The 14,090-nt window shown below is 39.9% G+C and overlaps 1 protein-coding gene across 1 annotated transcript; it reads left to right on the forward strand.

Annotated features, from left to right (window-relative positions):
- Window positions 1-11,648: 11,648 nt before the first annotated feature.
- LOC114446354 (GS homeobox 1-like) lies at window positions 11,649-12,580 on the forward strand. Its single transcript, XM_028421907.1, has 2 exons — window positions 11,649-12,104; window positions 12,228-12,580. The coding sequence occupies exons 1-2, from the start codon at window positions 11,726-11,728 to the stop codon at window positions 12,578-12,580; spliced, it is 732 nt and encodes a 243-aa protein (XP_028277708.1). The 5' UTR covers window positions 11,649-11,725.
- The last annotated feature ends 1,510 nt before the right edge of the window (window positions 12,581-14,090 follow it).

Below are 14,090 nucleotides of genomic sequence, written 5' to 3' on the forward strand. Positions count from 1 at the left end.
TAGGAAAAGCAGGATCCATTCATGGTGACAGTAGTGATTCAGGTCACATCAGCCTGGTTCGCTGTCAGTAAACAGCAGTATTTGATGTATAGACTTTACCACCAGGGAACCAATCATAAACTGTCTTCAGAGGCAGAGGACTGTTTCATATTTAAAATGTGAACATGAACACCTACAGTGAAATTTGTTTTATCAAACCTGATTCTTTTAAAATGACTGCAAAGAGTTTCACTCTCTTGTTGCTGCTCTTCTGTGTGCTGAAGCTGAAATGTTGAAAAGTAAAAAACTAAAAACTGTTAATGTGCATCTAAGTGATACTTCTGGCTGTATTTAGTTGCGTATGAGCCTTTTTATATTGTGTAAAATGTCATAAAGTGCTGTGAGTGCCAGAGGATCATTGTTTGACATGATGACTGAGCTGATGATTCATTTGTGAGGCCTGACTTTTGTTTGGAGCTTCTTATGCAACACTGTTGAATAATACTTTTTTAAATAGAGGCACTTTTACTTTCTACAAGGCCACTGATGGGAAATCATGTCTGAGTGTGAGGCAACGTATCTTAGGATGCTGCAATCAGGAAACAAATTATGGATTCGAAAACAGCTACATACAGTAAGCACGTTGGATGCATTTCTTCCATTCTGATGACATTGTATAGCCTTTTTTATATGTGATCAGATGGCCTGGGGAGAAATTTAAAAAAGGTTGTCATGAGTGGTGTATTTATTGCCCCCAAACAAGTTGCAACACATTGTTTTAATGCAGTCAGAGATCTGAGCATCCTCATAGAGTCTTATGTCTGTCTTCACCAGGGCAGCACAGCCATATTTCACATCCCTGAGTGGCAATTATCACCTTCATATTGTGATAATGTGATTAAGGCCATTATTAGTGATTAAGGACGTGCCATTTTATCCAGCGCTCCTTTTAAACATCTAAACCACACAACTCACATGAAGTTTGAAACTGTTCACTTGTCTGGCATATTTTAACAACCTAATGTTTCATAGTTGAGGTTTAAAAGTTGTAAGATGTTTGATAGTTTGATAGTCAATGACTGCAAGCAGCAAAACCCCCTCTTCAAATCATACCACTTCCACCATGCTTCACATTTAAAGGAGGTTTGCACTTTTATTTAAATTTACCTGCTGCATCTAAATCTTGATTAATCTCTCCAGAGCACATTCTTCTAAAGGTCTTATATACATTTGTTGACAGTTTGTTTCATGACTCATGTACCATGCATGGAGAAATCTCTTTGTTATTGTAAACATGGGGTTGCCAGTTCTGGACAAACTGTCAATCACTTCATCAAAGCTTTATGAAGCCTTTCACCTAATATCCAACCATGATTGTAATTTTACAGATTCAGACTTGATACATATTAATCTGTTCAGCTTTTAAATTCATAATACTGATAATAATGAAAATAAGTATCATTTTTACTCCTTCTGGAATGATATTCTGACAGTGACAACATGAGAAGAATAACTTAATTATTAATGTAACAGTGCTCTCTGACAAAGCACCAAATAGAACATAATCATCTCAGTATTATGCAGTGCTGGTTTGTTTATTTGTACAAATGACATTTCTCGGTGGGCCTCTGTGTGCAAAGCATTGTGATCTGCATGTAGTTTTCATTGTATCATCTCTCTTCACTTCAGTAATTCACATCTTTTCTTCTTCTTTTTCACAGCATATAGTTCTATACTACTTTTATTACTACTACTATGGTAACGTTTTTTACAACAGCATATCACCCTTGTGTGTTACTGGCAATGGCAACCCACTAAACAACATTAACCCAGTATTTAAATTAAATTTAAAGGATATGCCCAGGGTCTCATTTGACTAATTCATTGATGGTGTATCTCCACCTGCTTCTGCCTCTGTGCCAGTGTCTGAATTTGTGTGACGGAGGGGCTGAATAGTGATGTGTGACACACTCCTGATGAAAAATAACAGCGGCCCTCAGATCTGCACAACAGCTGATGAAGAATCACTGACTTTTATTGGTGCCAAATAAAAGGATGTGATGAAAGAGTCAAAGGCTGAGGCAGAGAAAGAGGGATTCAGAGGGAGGGGCGGAGGAGTGCAAAACAAGGCCCCATCCATCACATGAGTTGAGAAGACACATTCCAGTGCCCTTAGCAAGAGGATACATTCACTCAAAGTCACAATAGAGGGGGAATCTGGGAGAAGCTGGGAGGGGCACCCATCAATACACAACCTCACCCTTGTGCTTTCTGTGCGCTCATACTCAATGCCCCTTCCAGTTCAATTCAGTTCCCTCTATAGGCATGACAAATGTACATTTTGCTGCCAATGAATGTGTTCATACTCTAAACAACAGATGAAAAAACAAAATCAGGGCATGGTAATAGTGGAAATTTTTAACTGCTCTGCTTTCTCCCACCCTTTCCCTCCCTTTCACTCTCTGTCTCTCTGTCTCATTACCCAGAGTTGGAAAAATTCTAGCTGGGGTTGTAGGATATCTCTGTCTGGCAGAGTTAGTGGGGATTTTGGGGTGGAGGGAGCAGGTGATGGCTTTCTGGAGTGCACTCATTTACACTCCTCCCTTTCTCTCGCTGAGCAGCGTGAAGAGGTGGGAGAGATGAGGGGCCGCCTCCTCTTACTCCTGTGAGCTGCACCTGCCAGGGGTGAGAGGATCAATTGTGAACTCTGACCTTGTACCTTGCACAATGCCCAATACCATGTAATATATACATCATACATTAAGAACGCACACAAGGGTGTACTTTCAGGCTATAAAGCCTCAGACTGCAGAATGAATTTTCAGGAGTGGCATGCAAACAGGATGCTGACAACAAAAGATGAACTTGCAGTTTATAAATCTACAGTGGCCCAGAAAGGACAATGAACTGCAAACACTGAAATTGGAGATAAATCCTCACATACACAAGCTTTAAAAGATACAAAAATAAATAAATCAGGAACCTTTGAACTTATTATTGATGTGATAAACTACAACTGTTGTTCCTCTGCAGGTGTACCTGTCAACTGACTTGATATGGCGTTTGTCAAATCATTACAATAAATCTTTTATCTTCCAGATGTGGTTTATTGATGAAAGTGGATAAACAGCAGCACACTGAAGCGCAAGATAGGTGAGTATAAGAAAAAGACACACAACATATACAACTCACTCAACTTTCAACACCACAGGTAAGAAGCAGACTTCAAGTCAAAAACATTTGAAATTTCTGCTCTTTAAACTGCTTGCAGCTTGTTTCTCTATTTGCTTGTGTTTGCGTTTGTAGTGAATGTGTGTGAAATTTACAAGGTTTCCCTCTCATGTATCAATCCAGATTTATTTTTTGCCTTTCAGTGGTTCTCTTAAGTAACAGCAAGCCAAAGTACTTTATAATATTGAGGTTTAGAGGTTGCTAAGCGGCTTTCTTTGCCGGTGGATTGGTTCAAGGCCAAGCGGCAACCTCCAAGGCTACAAAATGAAGCAAATCCAGAAGTGTAGTCCCTTGAATAGCCACATGAGGCTGGTTTCCAAAGTCAATCCTTAAAGATTTTCATGACTGTGTGGGGTTATTGTTTTTTTAAAAAAAAAAAAAAACTCCCAGTCTACATTATTTTAAGGCTTATATGCATAATTAAGAAATGACAGTGGCAGGTGGCCTGCCTGCTTTAGCTCCACTCATCCTCAGTGTCCTCAGGCTCCACACAGATGACAGGAGAGTGCTGGAGCAGCCACAATAAGAATCAAAAACACCCCTAAGAAAACTTTGGCTTTATTTAATTTTCTTCTCTTTTCATTGTTTTATGTGCTTTCTGTAGTTTTAGCATGAGAGTGGTATCAATCTGTGATTAGCATATAATCCTGGGGATCTTTTCACTAATCTAGATACTTCTTGCTTGAATAATATGCTGTAGTTTTGACTTCACTCAGAGCCTGTTTTCCCATGTTCATTCAGAAAGGAGGCCTCTTTATTTCTCAGTGTCATAGCATTCTGTTGGCAGCTCATTTTGTCAGTGAACTGGGTACAAATGGGTATTATTCGTAGTGATGAGATCCATTTGGGTTTTTGTCAAGACTTAGAGTAGTGTGAAAGTCGGTGTCAGTGGACCCCTGGCCTAGAACAGCTGAAAGCCAGTGTGTTAGTTTCTATGGTAATGGGGAAATAGTAACTACCTCCCAGCAGCATCCCGCCGCGTGTCGCCTCCTCAATAGAGCGCATCTGCAGAAAAGTGGGGGACCCCGTGAGATGGGCAGTGACCCGTCATCACACCAACTCTCACATATATGGTCATACATAGAGACTGAATTAGCCTAAACCTATTTTTTTCACACTGCTGACGTCATAACTCTTGAGAGAAACTTGAGACTGAGCCATATATTCCCCATTTAGTCAAAAGCGGAGTGTGAGACTGAGTAAAAAGCCACTGCAGAGGTCATTGGAATGAGGGGGGGGGGGGAGTAAAATGCAACAAGTGAAAAGTGAGGGGGAAAAAAATCAAACAAAAGCTGACTCCAAATCACAATGCCTGCAATAGAAATTTGAGAAGAAAAGAGGATATTGAGTTATGAAATTCATACAGGGGGTCTGCTTTTACGCATGCAAATGTCTTTAATTTCTGATTCATTACTTTGGAAGTGTCGCTCTCACCCTGGAAACACATTCAACTCAACTCCAAATGTGTAGGTACGGTTTAAAACTTGAAAAATTATCTTTCGTCAACATTTAAAAGTTAATTTAGAAATTATTCTTGTGTACAAAAGGAAAGGCAATTGTGATCTTACAAATCAACTTCTTAAAAGTCAGTTTGTTTGGACATTTTAACCTTTTGTATCCCTAAAAAATGAAAACAATTCCAAAACAATAGTGACTCCTGAAAGGAGGCTAATGTGAGATGAATAGAGAGGAAATGAGCCAAACTGCAGGAGGTCATTAATGAAAAAACCCATAAACTTTAAGGAATCACGGAGCTTTCAGTCTCTGCTTCCTTTGAGATTCCAGGCTGTTTTTCCTGAAGCTCATCCTCATCCTGTTCTTTAGAGGAGCACACTGAGATGAGGTAATCATGAACTGCTGAGCTGAAAATGAGTAAGTAATGGTTACATGAGTAGCTTTTTTCAGGGGGTGTTTATCCCCCTCCTCGCCTTCCCCTCCTGCTCTAACTCTCTGACCTCCCTCCTCCCTAACACTTACCCCCCTTGATGATTTCCCATGGGCCTTCAATTGATTCAATTAAGTGAACACACAAAAACCATATGCTTAAGATGTTTTTTTCTCAACTGCCAAGAAAAACAACTCAGCAGTGCCATTGCTGAGTTGTTTGGAACAACTTGGAAACAATCAGCGATGCTGCAAAAGTTTAAATCTGCCATTTGTGTTGAAATTGTTTGTCCCCTTGTTTTGTTTTTGAGTTCTCACTGGAGACATTAGAGCCTTAAAAATGTAATCTCAGAGAAAATGTGACTGATAGGAGGCAGTGAAGGGAGGATCACAAAAGTAGACGCAGCGAAAGGGAGGGAGGAGCAGCAAGTCACCATCTCTCCACAATAAAGTCTCGGCCTACAGCAAAATGTTCGGCCAAGGAGAAATGAGGCAAACACAACATCGCGAAAAGACGCTTTGCATTCTTCGGCCTTTGTACTTGTGAGACTGTTTGTGAAAGAGCAACAGACACCAAATAGAGAACAAAGGGGGCAGTGTGGATGAAGGCACTATCGCTGACATCCCCAGCACTTTGAACAACTTGTCAGCTCAGACACTGAAGCAACTGCATTCTGTCACATTTGTGTACAAACCCCTTGAAAGGGCTTGCTGACCTGCCCATATCCCTTTATTGGGGTTCAAATGGCAAGAGGCATTCATTGTGTCTGGGAGAGTTCATTAAATTCATTGGTTTGACCTGTTATTTCTAGGCCAAAAGTCTGCTGATTTGGAAAAATGTGAGTCAGCCATACGTGATAATAGCCTTCTGACCTCCGCAGGGTTACAAACCCTTTTGAAGAGCATTTCAAGGCATCTGTATGAATAGGGTCAAAGGGAAAGTTCGAGACATATCTATAGCAGAACCAATGGATTTGCATCAAAAGGAAATTTGAAATCATCCAAAGATATTTAGGCATCTTTAGGTTTTCCAATAATATTTCTCAGTGCAGCTCAGTTTCTGATTAATTTTCACTCATGAGTAAAGTGAGAGGATTGATGAATCTCTGACAATCAAACAACACAGTGGACAATCCAGTCATTAACAAATGCTTTTGAATACAAGACAAGTCAAAACAGTTCAAGGGATGATATACTTGACCAGTTTAGTTCCCATAACATCATCACATTTAGATGTAAATAGGCTCATTAGAGCATCCATTTCTCATTTGTTCTTGTCAAACAAGCCAGGGCAACACATACACACAGCATATGTTTTTCTGCAGTTGTATTGTTGCAAATTGGAGTTTAAAATAAAATTCGGATTACACTAGATGTCCAAAGTGGAATGTTCATATTGCCACAATCAACTAAAAATCAGATTTTAAAAAAGACAACCAATAATCCAGGGATACTCAGCTTACTCTGCATGCAGCTACAGCAGTATGACAGGAGGCCAGGGATCAGATAATAAATATTTATCAGAGAGCATGGATAAACAATAAAAGGCCCATAACTCAAATAGTTTATTTACAAATTGACTGGCTTTTAAATAAACTAAGTAAACCAGTGAAGTGGCAAAGTAAAGGTAAATTCGCTGGTCCATTTTTTTTCTCTGAATTACTCATCTTAAATACTGGTCTATGTGGCAAAGATGCATACTCTGCAAACTTCAAGTGAAGTCAAGTGTCGCTTCTTTTGGACAGTGCACACATCACTGCTACACGTTACATTTGTGTAAAAGCATTTATTTTCATTAGTTGAGGGTCACTGTAATCATAAAAATATTAAGCATGAAATTGTCATTAGTGTAATTATTATTTTAAAATACATGCTAAATAGATGCTTATGCAAAGTAATTAAAATTACTGTCATAGTTCTACCGAGAGTTGGCAATTTACTTCATACTTTGCTTTTTTTCTGTGCCTGTGTATTTAGGGTATGGGCTTGTTCCCTGTGCATAGGTGCTCTGATGTCCGATGATGAAAAAGAGCTCTATTAGTAAATATATTATATTATAACATATCAACTCAAGTCAAAAAGGTCGGCAGTTCTCTCAGTCATTAGTTTGAAAGGTTGTCCTTCCTCTCATTTCAGACGACCTTGAGCGATCCTCCGTCCACAACATACATGTTTTTTTCCATTAATAATAGTTACTCATTAACTGCAGTGAGTTGCTGTCAACCACACGGTGACTGTCAGTGCTGAGGCAGTCTGTGTGGCCAGCTGTGTAGCAGCATGCATAGCTGTGAGGACGCACCTAGCAACAGTACTTGACCTGGACTCAACCACATCAGAGAGGCTCAGCACAGCCAGGCAAAAACTCAGCAACCAGACTCACCATCAGGGGAGGCAGTTTAGTGCTAATCAGAAAAACATCTGAAGAAACTAAACTTCTTATGTCAGACACATCAATTATTTTTTACCACTTTGTTTAATGTGCTGATTTAGGCCCATGCTGCGGGTTTTACATATTATTGTATGGATTTAACTTTGTCCTCATTAGAAACAAATAATTGATATGATCATTACAATTGATTGAAGTGACATCTAATATATATTCTCACATTAACACCCATGATCTGGCTCTAACAAGCTGCTATAGTGGTGTTTGCACAAAGACTTCAGATCCACCTTACAGCAGCGCAGAGTTGTGTCAGCATGATGTATGACCTGTGGTTTGTCATACTTACACAACATGGAGATGTTTCAGTGGGCTGGGGTTAGCCCTTCATGCTTCTCAGTGGAAGGACCTTTGTAGTGCTCTCATCATTAATGCTTAGATGGTATATGTATGGTAATTGTCTTCACACATTTACATACATGTAGAGCATATGGATATCATCTTTATTGTAGCTGGCAACATGCCATCACTGTCAAAATAGCATCACATTGCTCCAAATTGATCAATCACCCCCCTGTAGTAAAGAGAAGATCTGCTTTAACAGAGATAATATGACAAAGCATATTTATAATATACACTAAGACAAATAACACAGAGAAACAAAGCAAAAACTACCACAACAGCAACATAAAAATTAAAAAGTTTGTTATTAAAAGTTACATATTACCATTCGCTGTACAATTATGGATTATACATAATCATCTGTTTAAAATATATATCCTTTACACTATCAGCAGTGCATTTGATTGCAATTCTATTCAATAACAGTTTTATTTTTTTATAGCATCTTTTACAATCAGAGCTGTCTGTAGGTACTTTACAGAACTTCAGCTACGTTCTTTACAGTCTTGTATTCAGTTCTGTCTCCATTCCTAGAGCATCAAATAAAGCTGAACTTCTTGGATGTGCATACAGAGCATGTGTCCAACAAATCATATATTGATTTCAAACTCTTTTTTTGCAGTAAATCTAAATTAATCGAATTTAATGTTCTGATTTATATTTGTGGGGGTTAAATTAGGAATGTTTGAGAAAACAGTATCAATTTAAGATTCAAGCAGATATCACTTGAGATTAAAGCACTCTTTTTGACACACTAAAAACACAACACAATCATATTTGATATCAGCACAGTTTGAATTCGGCATGTTTCTTAAAACTTTAGGAAAAATGTGAATGTCATTTCATCAGTTGAATTGTGAGGCCAGGCTGTGTGAAGTTGTACTCGTATTTAATTATCATCCTTAAATGGTCACTTAAATATCTCCTCCAATCAAATTAATCACTGCGATGGCTGCACTTTTAATATTACCAGCTTGATAAAAACTAATAGTTCATAGTTCACAGTTGCTCTGTTTCACTCCAGTCTGCATTCACCTGTAGAGTGTTATATCTGTCACATTGTGGTACCTCAACTGTCAGCATGTCTTTGTGCTTCTCCCTCTCTCTTAAGGATTCATTAGTCCCTATAGACTCCAGCAGCCTAAACATATTGCACCATTCAGCTGGTACTTATGTGTCATCTGTTATCTATTGGACTGGTGTTTCTGGTGAGCATATGAATGATAATCAGGCCTTTGTGTGACCATAGAGGTGCAGCGGGATCTGCAGTCTGTGATGTTGCCTCAGGGGGAGATTAGGAGGGGCAGCCGGGCCCTCTGTGTCACGTCGACAGTCACAGCGCCCATCCACGGCTGGGCCAAACCCCACTGGGACCTTAAATCCTGTTACACTGTCAGCTAAAACCATCATTTGTATTAGAGATGTGTGGGTGTTTAAGTGTGTGTACATATTAAGTGAGGGGGGATAGTGTCTTAAACTATGAATTATTCATACCAAAAAGAAAAGGAGATATTGACTACATCTCCATAAACAGACTGCTCTCTTTATGTCATCAGGCACGAGATCTTTGGGTATAATTGCATAAAAGCCCCTGAAAATGTGCTTCTCCAAACGGCACAGCAGGCACTGGTCAGTGTTATCATCAGGGATGAATCTGAGTGATGGCAATTGTTCCAACTTAATATCTTATAAATAATTTACTATTCCAGGGGCATTGCTCCCCCCCTACCGTATCAAACATTAATGTTAAGAAGCTTTACCAACTCACAGCTGTATGCTGAACACATGAAGCTATGCTAAACTAGAAAGAAAAAAACACAGATGTGACGATGCATGAATCATAAAGTGGCTGTGGATGTATATTTTTTTTACAAGTAGTGCAAAAAAAATGAGTTATAATGTGAGTGGGCTATTTTCCTCGATTATTTATCTCAGTAACAAGTGATTATGGAGAATGAGATTCTTTGCACTTCTGGCCTGCGCCTCCAGAGGGAGGTCAAAACTATTTGTCAGTCTCCAGTTGGGATTGCAAATTAGGATGAGTCTCCCTGCGTGACGACCCATGAAACCTCTATTCCTATCCACAGGATGACTGCTGTACATAATTTGAAAATTAGGGCCTTTGATAACATCTTTATGTCGAGCAATACATCAGGCTGCCACCGGCGTACACAGGCTACCTGCTGCTGGGTTTGAATTCTTTATAAAACAGAAGCGTTTAGGCCTGGATTGGGAGGGAAAAAAGACTATTTAATAATGATGAAGCTGGATTTATCGTGGTGAAAACATGTCACTAATTTATTATGATTAGCATCAAAAGCCACTGATTTGTTTTTACAACTCATACAGATTGACACACTGGTTAAATCCTGGCAGGGAATGAAAGGACAGTAATAACAGGTTTTTGTCCCGATCTCTAGATCTCCTTAGAGGTTTTAACTGCTCCTAATTTGCGCCTTCTTTAATGTTAGGACCTAATTACAGGTCTGTTTTTAAAGGAAGATTGAGCACATTAAGCCTCTATTATGAGGAAAACGCAGATAGCATCACACCGGAATTGCTAAAAAATGTGCAAATATAAGTGTGAAGAACAGGAAAAAAACTTTGTGTTGATTTTAATCCGTATATTGTGAGATTATATCCAGCATTTAAATCATTATGTAATGTTTGTACGCCTAAGAAAAGAAAAGAGAAATGACATTCCACTATTTACTCACATATTACGGCTCCGGTCCCTTTGAAGGTCTCGTTCAGAAAGCCTTAAAGTGAAAGAAAATGTTTTCCTATTACTTAATTCAATCAGATCGCGAGGCGGGGGCTTCACGCACAGCGCATTGGGCTCCTCTATGACAGAGTCGCCTTTGTTGCGTCTATCCGCCGCTGTCACACACTTTAATTCGACTCTCTTTCTCTCTCATTGAAAACCCTCCACAATGACATTCAATAAGGGCCGCAGAGTGAAAACCTGGTTATTTTTACATATTCTTTCCCCCCCGGCTCGGCAGGGGCCCGAGCAAAGGAATTAATCACTGCTCTTTAACAGCACTGCCTTCAGGCAATGACTTGTCTCTTTTTTTGTGCCCAGAAATGACACATTAACCCTAAAATGGATATGCATAAACTTTACATTCAGCTGTTGCGTTTATGTTTGCGCTCAACAGCTTCTGTAAAGTAGCCACACAAGTGCACGTACCTGTCAGGACGCACGCAGGCATGCCAGAATTATACAAGAGTGATTGTTTGTTGGTTCTAATTAAAACTCGATTCTGCTCTCGCCAAATGCAGACATAATAAACCTATAAACAAATGAAGGACATGTATCCAGTGATTTTTCCGGCTTGTTTTGAAAAAGAAACGCAGCATTTATCTCGGATCTACAGGCGCCTTCTAACTTATACGGACTGTTTAACGTCTAAGACAAAACTTGAATACACAACGGCCTTCCAAAATGTGACAGAAACGTTTTCTCTCGCAGATTTAAGCTCTTCACTATGATAAAATGAGAGTGATGATAAAAGGGAGAATGGGCAGTGCCGCCTCTTGCGGCGTGGGTGGGGCTGACAAGAATAGACTACATTATGCAGTTCATTTAGTTAACAAGTGAAATAATGGGGAAGCGTGCAGTGGGAATGCCGAGAGAAAGGCACAAAACCCTATTGAGAGCTCTTGGCCGCTTACAGCGTAACCGTCACATGGCCGAACCGAGTCCACGGCGGCTATTTAAAGAGAGGCTGTGCGCCTTCAGCACCACTTCGCTGTCCACCGTCCCGAGGAGAGCACACTGACGCAACCAGCGACGCACCGGCTTAGTAAACTTCAACCACGCTGAGCAACAAGTTTGCAAACATGCCGAGATCTTTTCTCGTGGATTCCTTGATTTTAAGGGAGGCTAACGACAAAGGAAACGAGAACAATCCGCCGTTATTCCCGTACGCTGTGCACACGCCGCACCATCCACACGGGCTGCCGGGCTCCTGCCACTCCAGGAAAGCCGGGCTGCTGTGCTTCTGTCCGCTGTGCATGGCAGCGTCCCAGCTCCATCCGTCTCCACCCACACTGCCGCTCCTTAAAGCATCTTTTCCCCCTTTCAGCTCACAGTACTGCCACTCAGCTCTGTCAAGACAACACACTTCATCCAACAGCGTCAACCTCAGCCACGGACCAGGACTATACCAAGCTGCGTACTCTGTCCCAGACCCGCGCCAGTTCCACTGCATCTCCATCGGTGAGTAAAAACTCTTTTAACATTTGACTGAATGAGTGAAACAAAACCAAATCTCACGTGTTGGAGTTTTATCACTGTGTCTGACAGTCTCTTATTTTTTTATTTCATTTTATTTCTTTACAGAAAACAGCAACAGTAAACTTCAGAGCAGCAAGCGCATGCGCACCGCCTTCACCAGCACACAACTTTTGGAGCTGGAGCGCGAGTTCACCTCCAACATGTACCTCTCCAGACTGAGGCGCATCGAGATCGCCACGTACCTGAACTTGTCTGAGAAACAGGTGAAAATCTGGTTCCAGAACCGCAGAGTAAAGCACAAAAAGGAGGGCAAGAGCAGCGGCCAAAGGACTGGGTCACATAACTGCAAATGTTCGTCCCTGTCAACCGCGAGATGCTCAGAGGAAGAGGACGATGACATGCCCATATCTCCATCCTCGTCCGAAAAAGAGGATGTGGACCTGTCCGTCTCCCCCTGAACTTTCTCTCTTTACCCCGTCTGAAAGTTTTTGCTTCTAATGTTTTTGAATACAGCCAAAAAAGAGACTGTGCCACCTGTGTTCAGTCACCTGTATATAGACAGAGAATATTTAATCAGGGGACTGCCCTGAATTTTATGTATAGCTGTATACATGTTGTACGTTTTGTATGTAGTTTTTTTCTGAAAACAGTTGATTGTTGTTGCCAATCCGATGAGTATAGTAGGCATAATTGTAAAAGCAAACCCCAAAAACAATAGCAACATTGTTGATTAGTATTTTGGGGGAAGACAGTATTTTGTACGGTACATGGTTACTACCGGTTAGATTCATTCTGTGTGGCTGGAACTGAGGCTTCAAAATATGGAACGCTTGTCACATCGATCAGATCACTCTGAAATTATATCTTCAGTGTAATTGAAAAAATATTTATTTATTTAAAAATGTTGATACTTAAATAAAAATATTTCTGAGCGATAGACTACGGTGTCCTGTGGGTTTAATTTTGAAGCTTTTACGCACCACTGAGTGCGCACAGTGGCGCACCTGGATTCTACTTGGTATTATCAGATTGGACATTAAATTACATTAAAAAGGTTGTATAGAGCTGAAATACTGTGTGTCACAGTAGCTTTGCTGAAAATGGTAACATTTACGTTCCCATTCATTCAAACCCACGTTTACTGCGCCCGCATGGCTGTGGTGCACCTTAGGGTTTTCAAGCGTGAGAGTCTTTCTGTGGAAAATGCAAAAATATATTTAAATTAATATTTTCCTATTTATCTATCCTACACACATCTTTAAAATGTGAGTAACATTTTATCCAAAAAGATAAATATTTTTCTGCGTCCTCCATACAAACCAAATGTCCCTGTGTATGTAACCAGCTCATCAGGACATATGAACTGGGCGAGTAAATCAAATGCTCAATAATCTTTATCGCTTGGAGGAGATAAAGGCTTTATTGTGGGGTCCTCTTATGTGCTTTCCCTTGGGGACACTCAACCCAGATATCACTGCCCTGTCCCTCTGGAGCTCTTTTCAAGTTTCATCCCAGCTGAAATAATCTGTCTCGTGTGTGACTGAGTTAATAATCACTGCTGGTATATAATAGTGCATTAGGAGTGTGCATATCTTAAGATATTGATCTAACATGAAAATAAATGAGGAAAGAACACAGTTTGGTGTCCATGACCCATATTGTGCTTATTCTTTACGCAGCATTGTGGTCAAGTTTATGGTCGGTTTTATGAGCTCCATGGGTTTTAGTTTCCTTTTCAACTCCACCGATATGTCCTTATAAATGACAAAATCACAGTTAGAATTTATCATTTAATTTATTATTTTATTTTAAATTGTTTATACAACAAATAAAAAAAAACAAAATATATATATTCCAAGTGTAATACGCACCATCCTCGAACATGCATTCAGTCTTTTAGACTGAAGCAAAATTTATTGTATAGTTAAAATGAGTGTGAAAGGAGTGTTTATGTATTTTCTGCTTCAG

The sequence above is a fragment of the Parambassis ranga genome, chromosome 14 (genome assembly GCF_900634625.1).
Source record: "Parambassis ranga chromosome 14, fParRan2.1, whole genome shotgun sequence".
In the NCBI taxonomy this organism is placed as follows: Eukaryota; Metazoa; Chordata; class Actinopteri; family Ambassidae; genus Parambassis; species Parambassis ranga.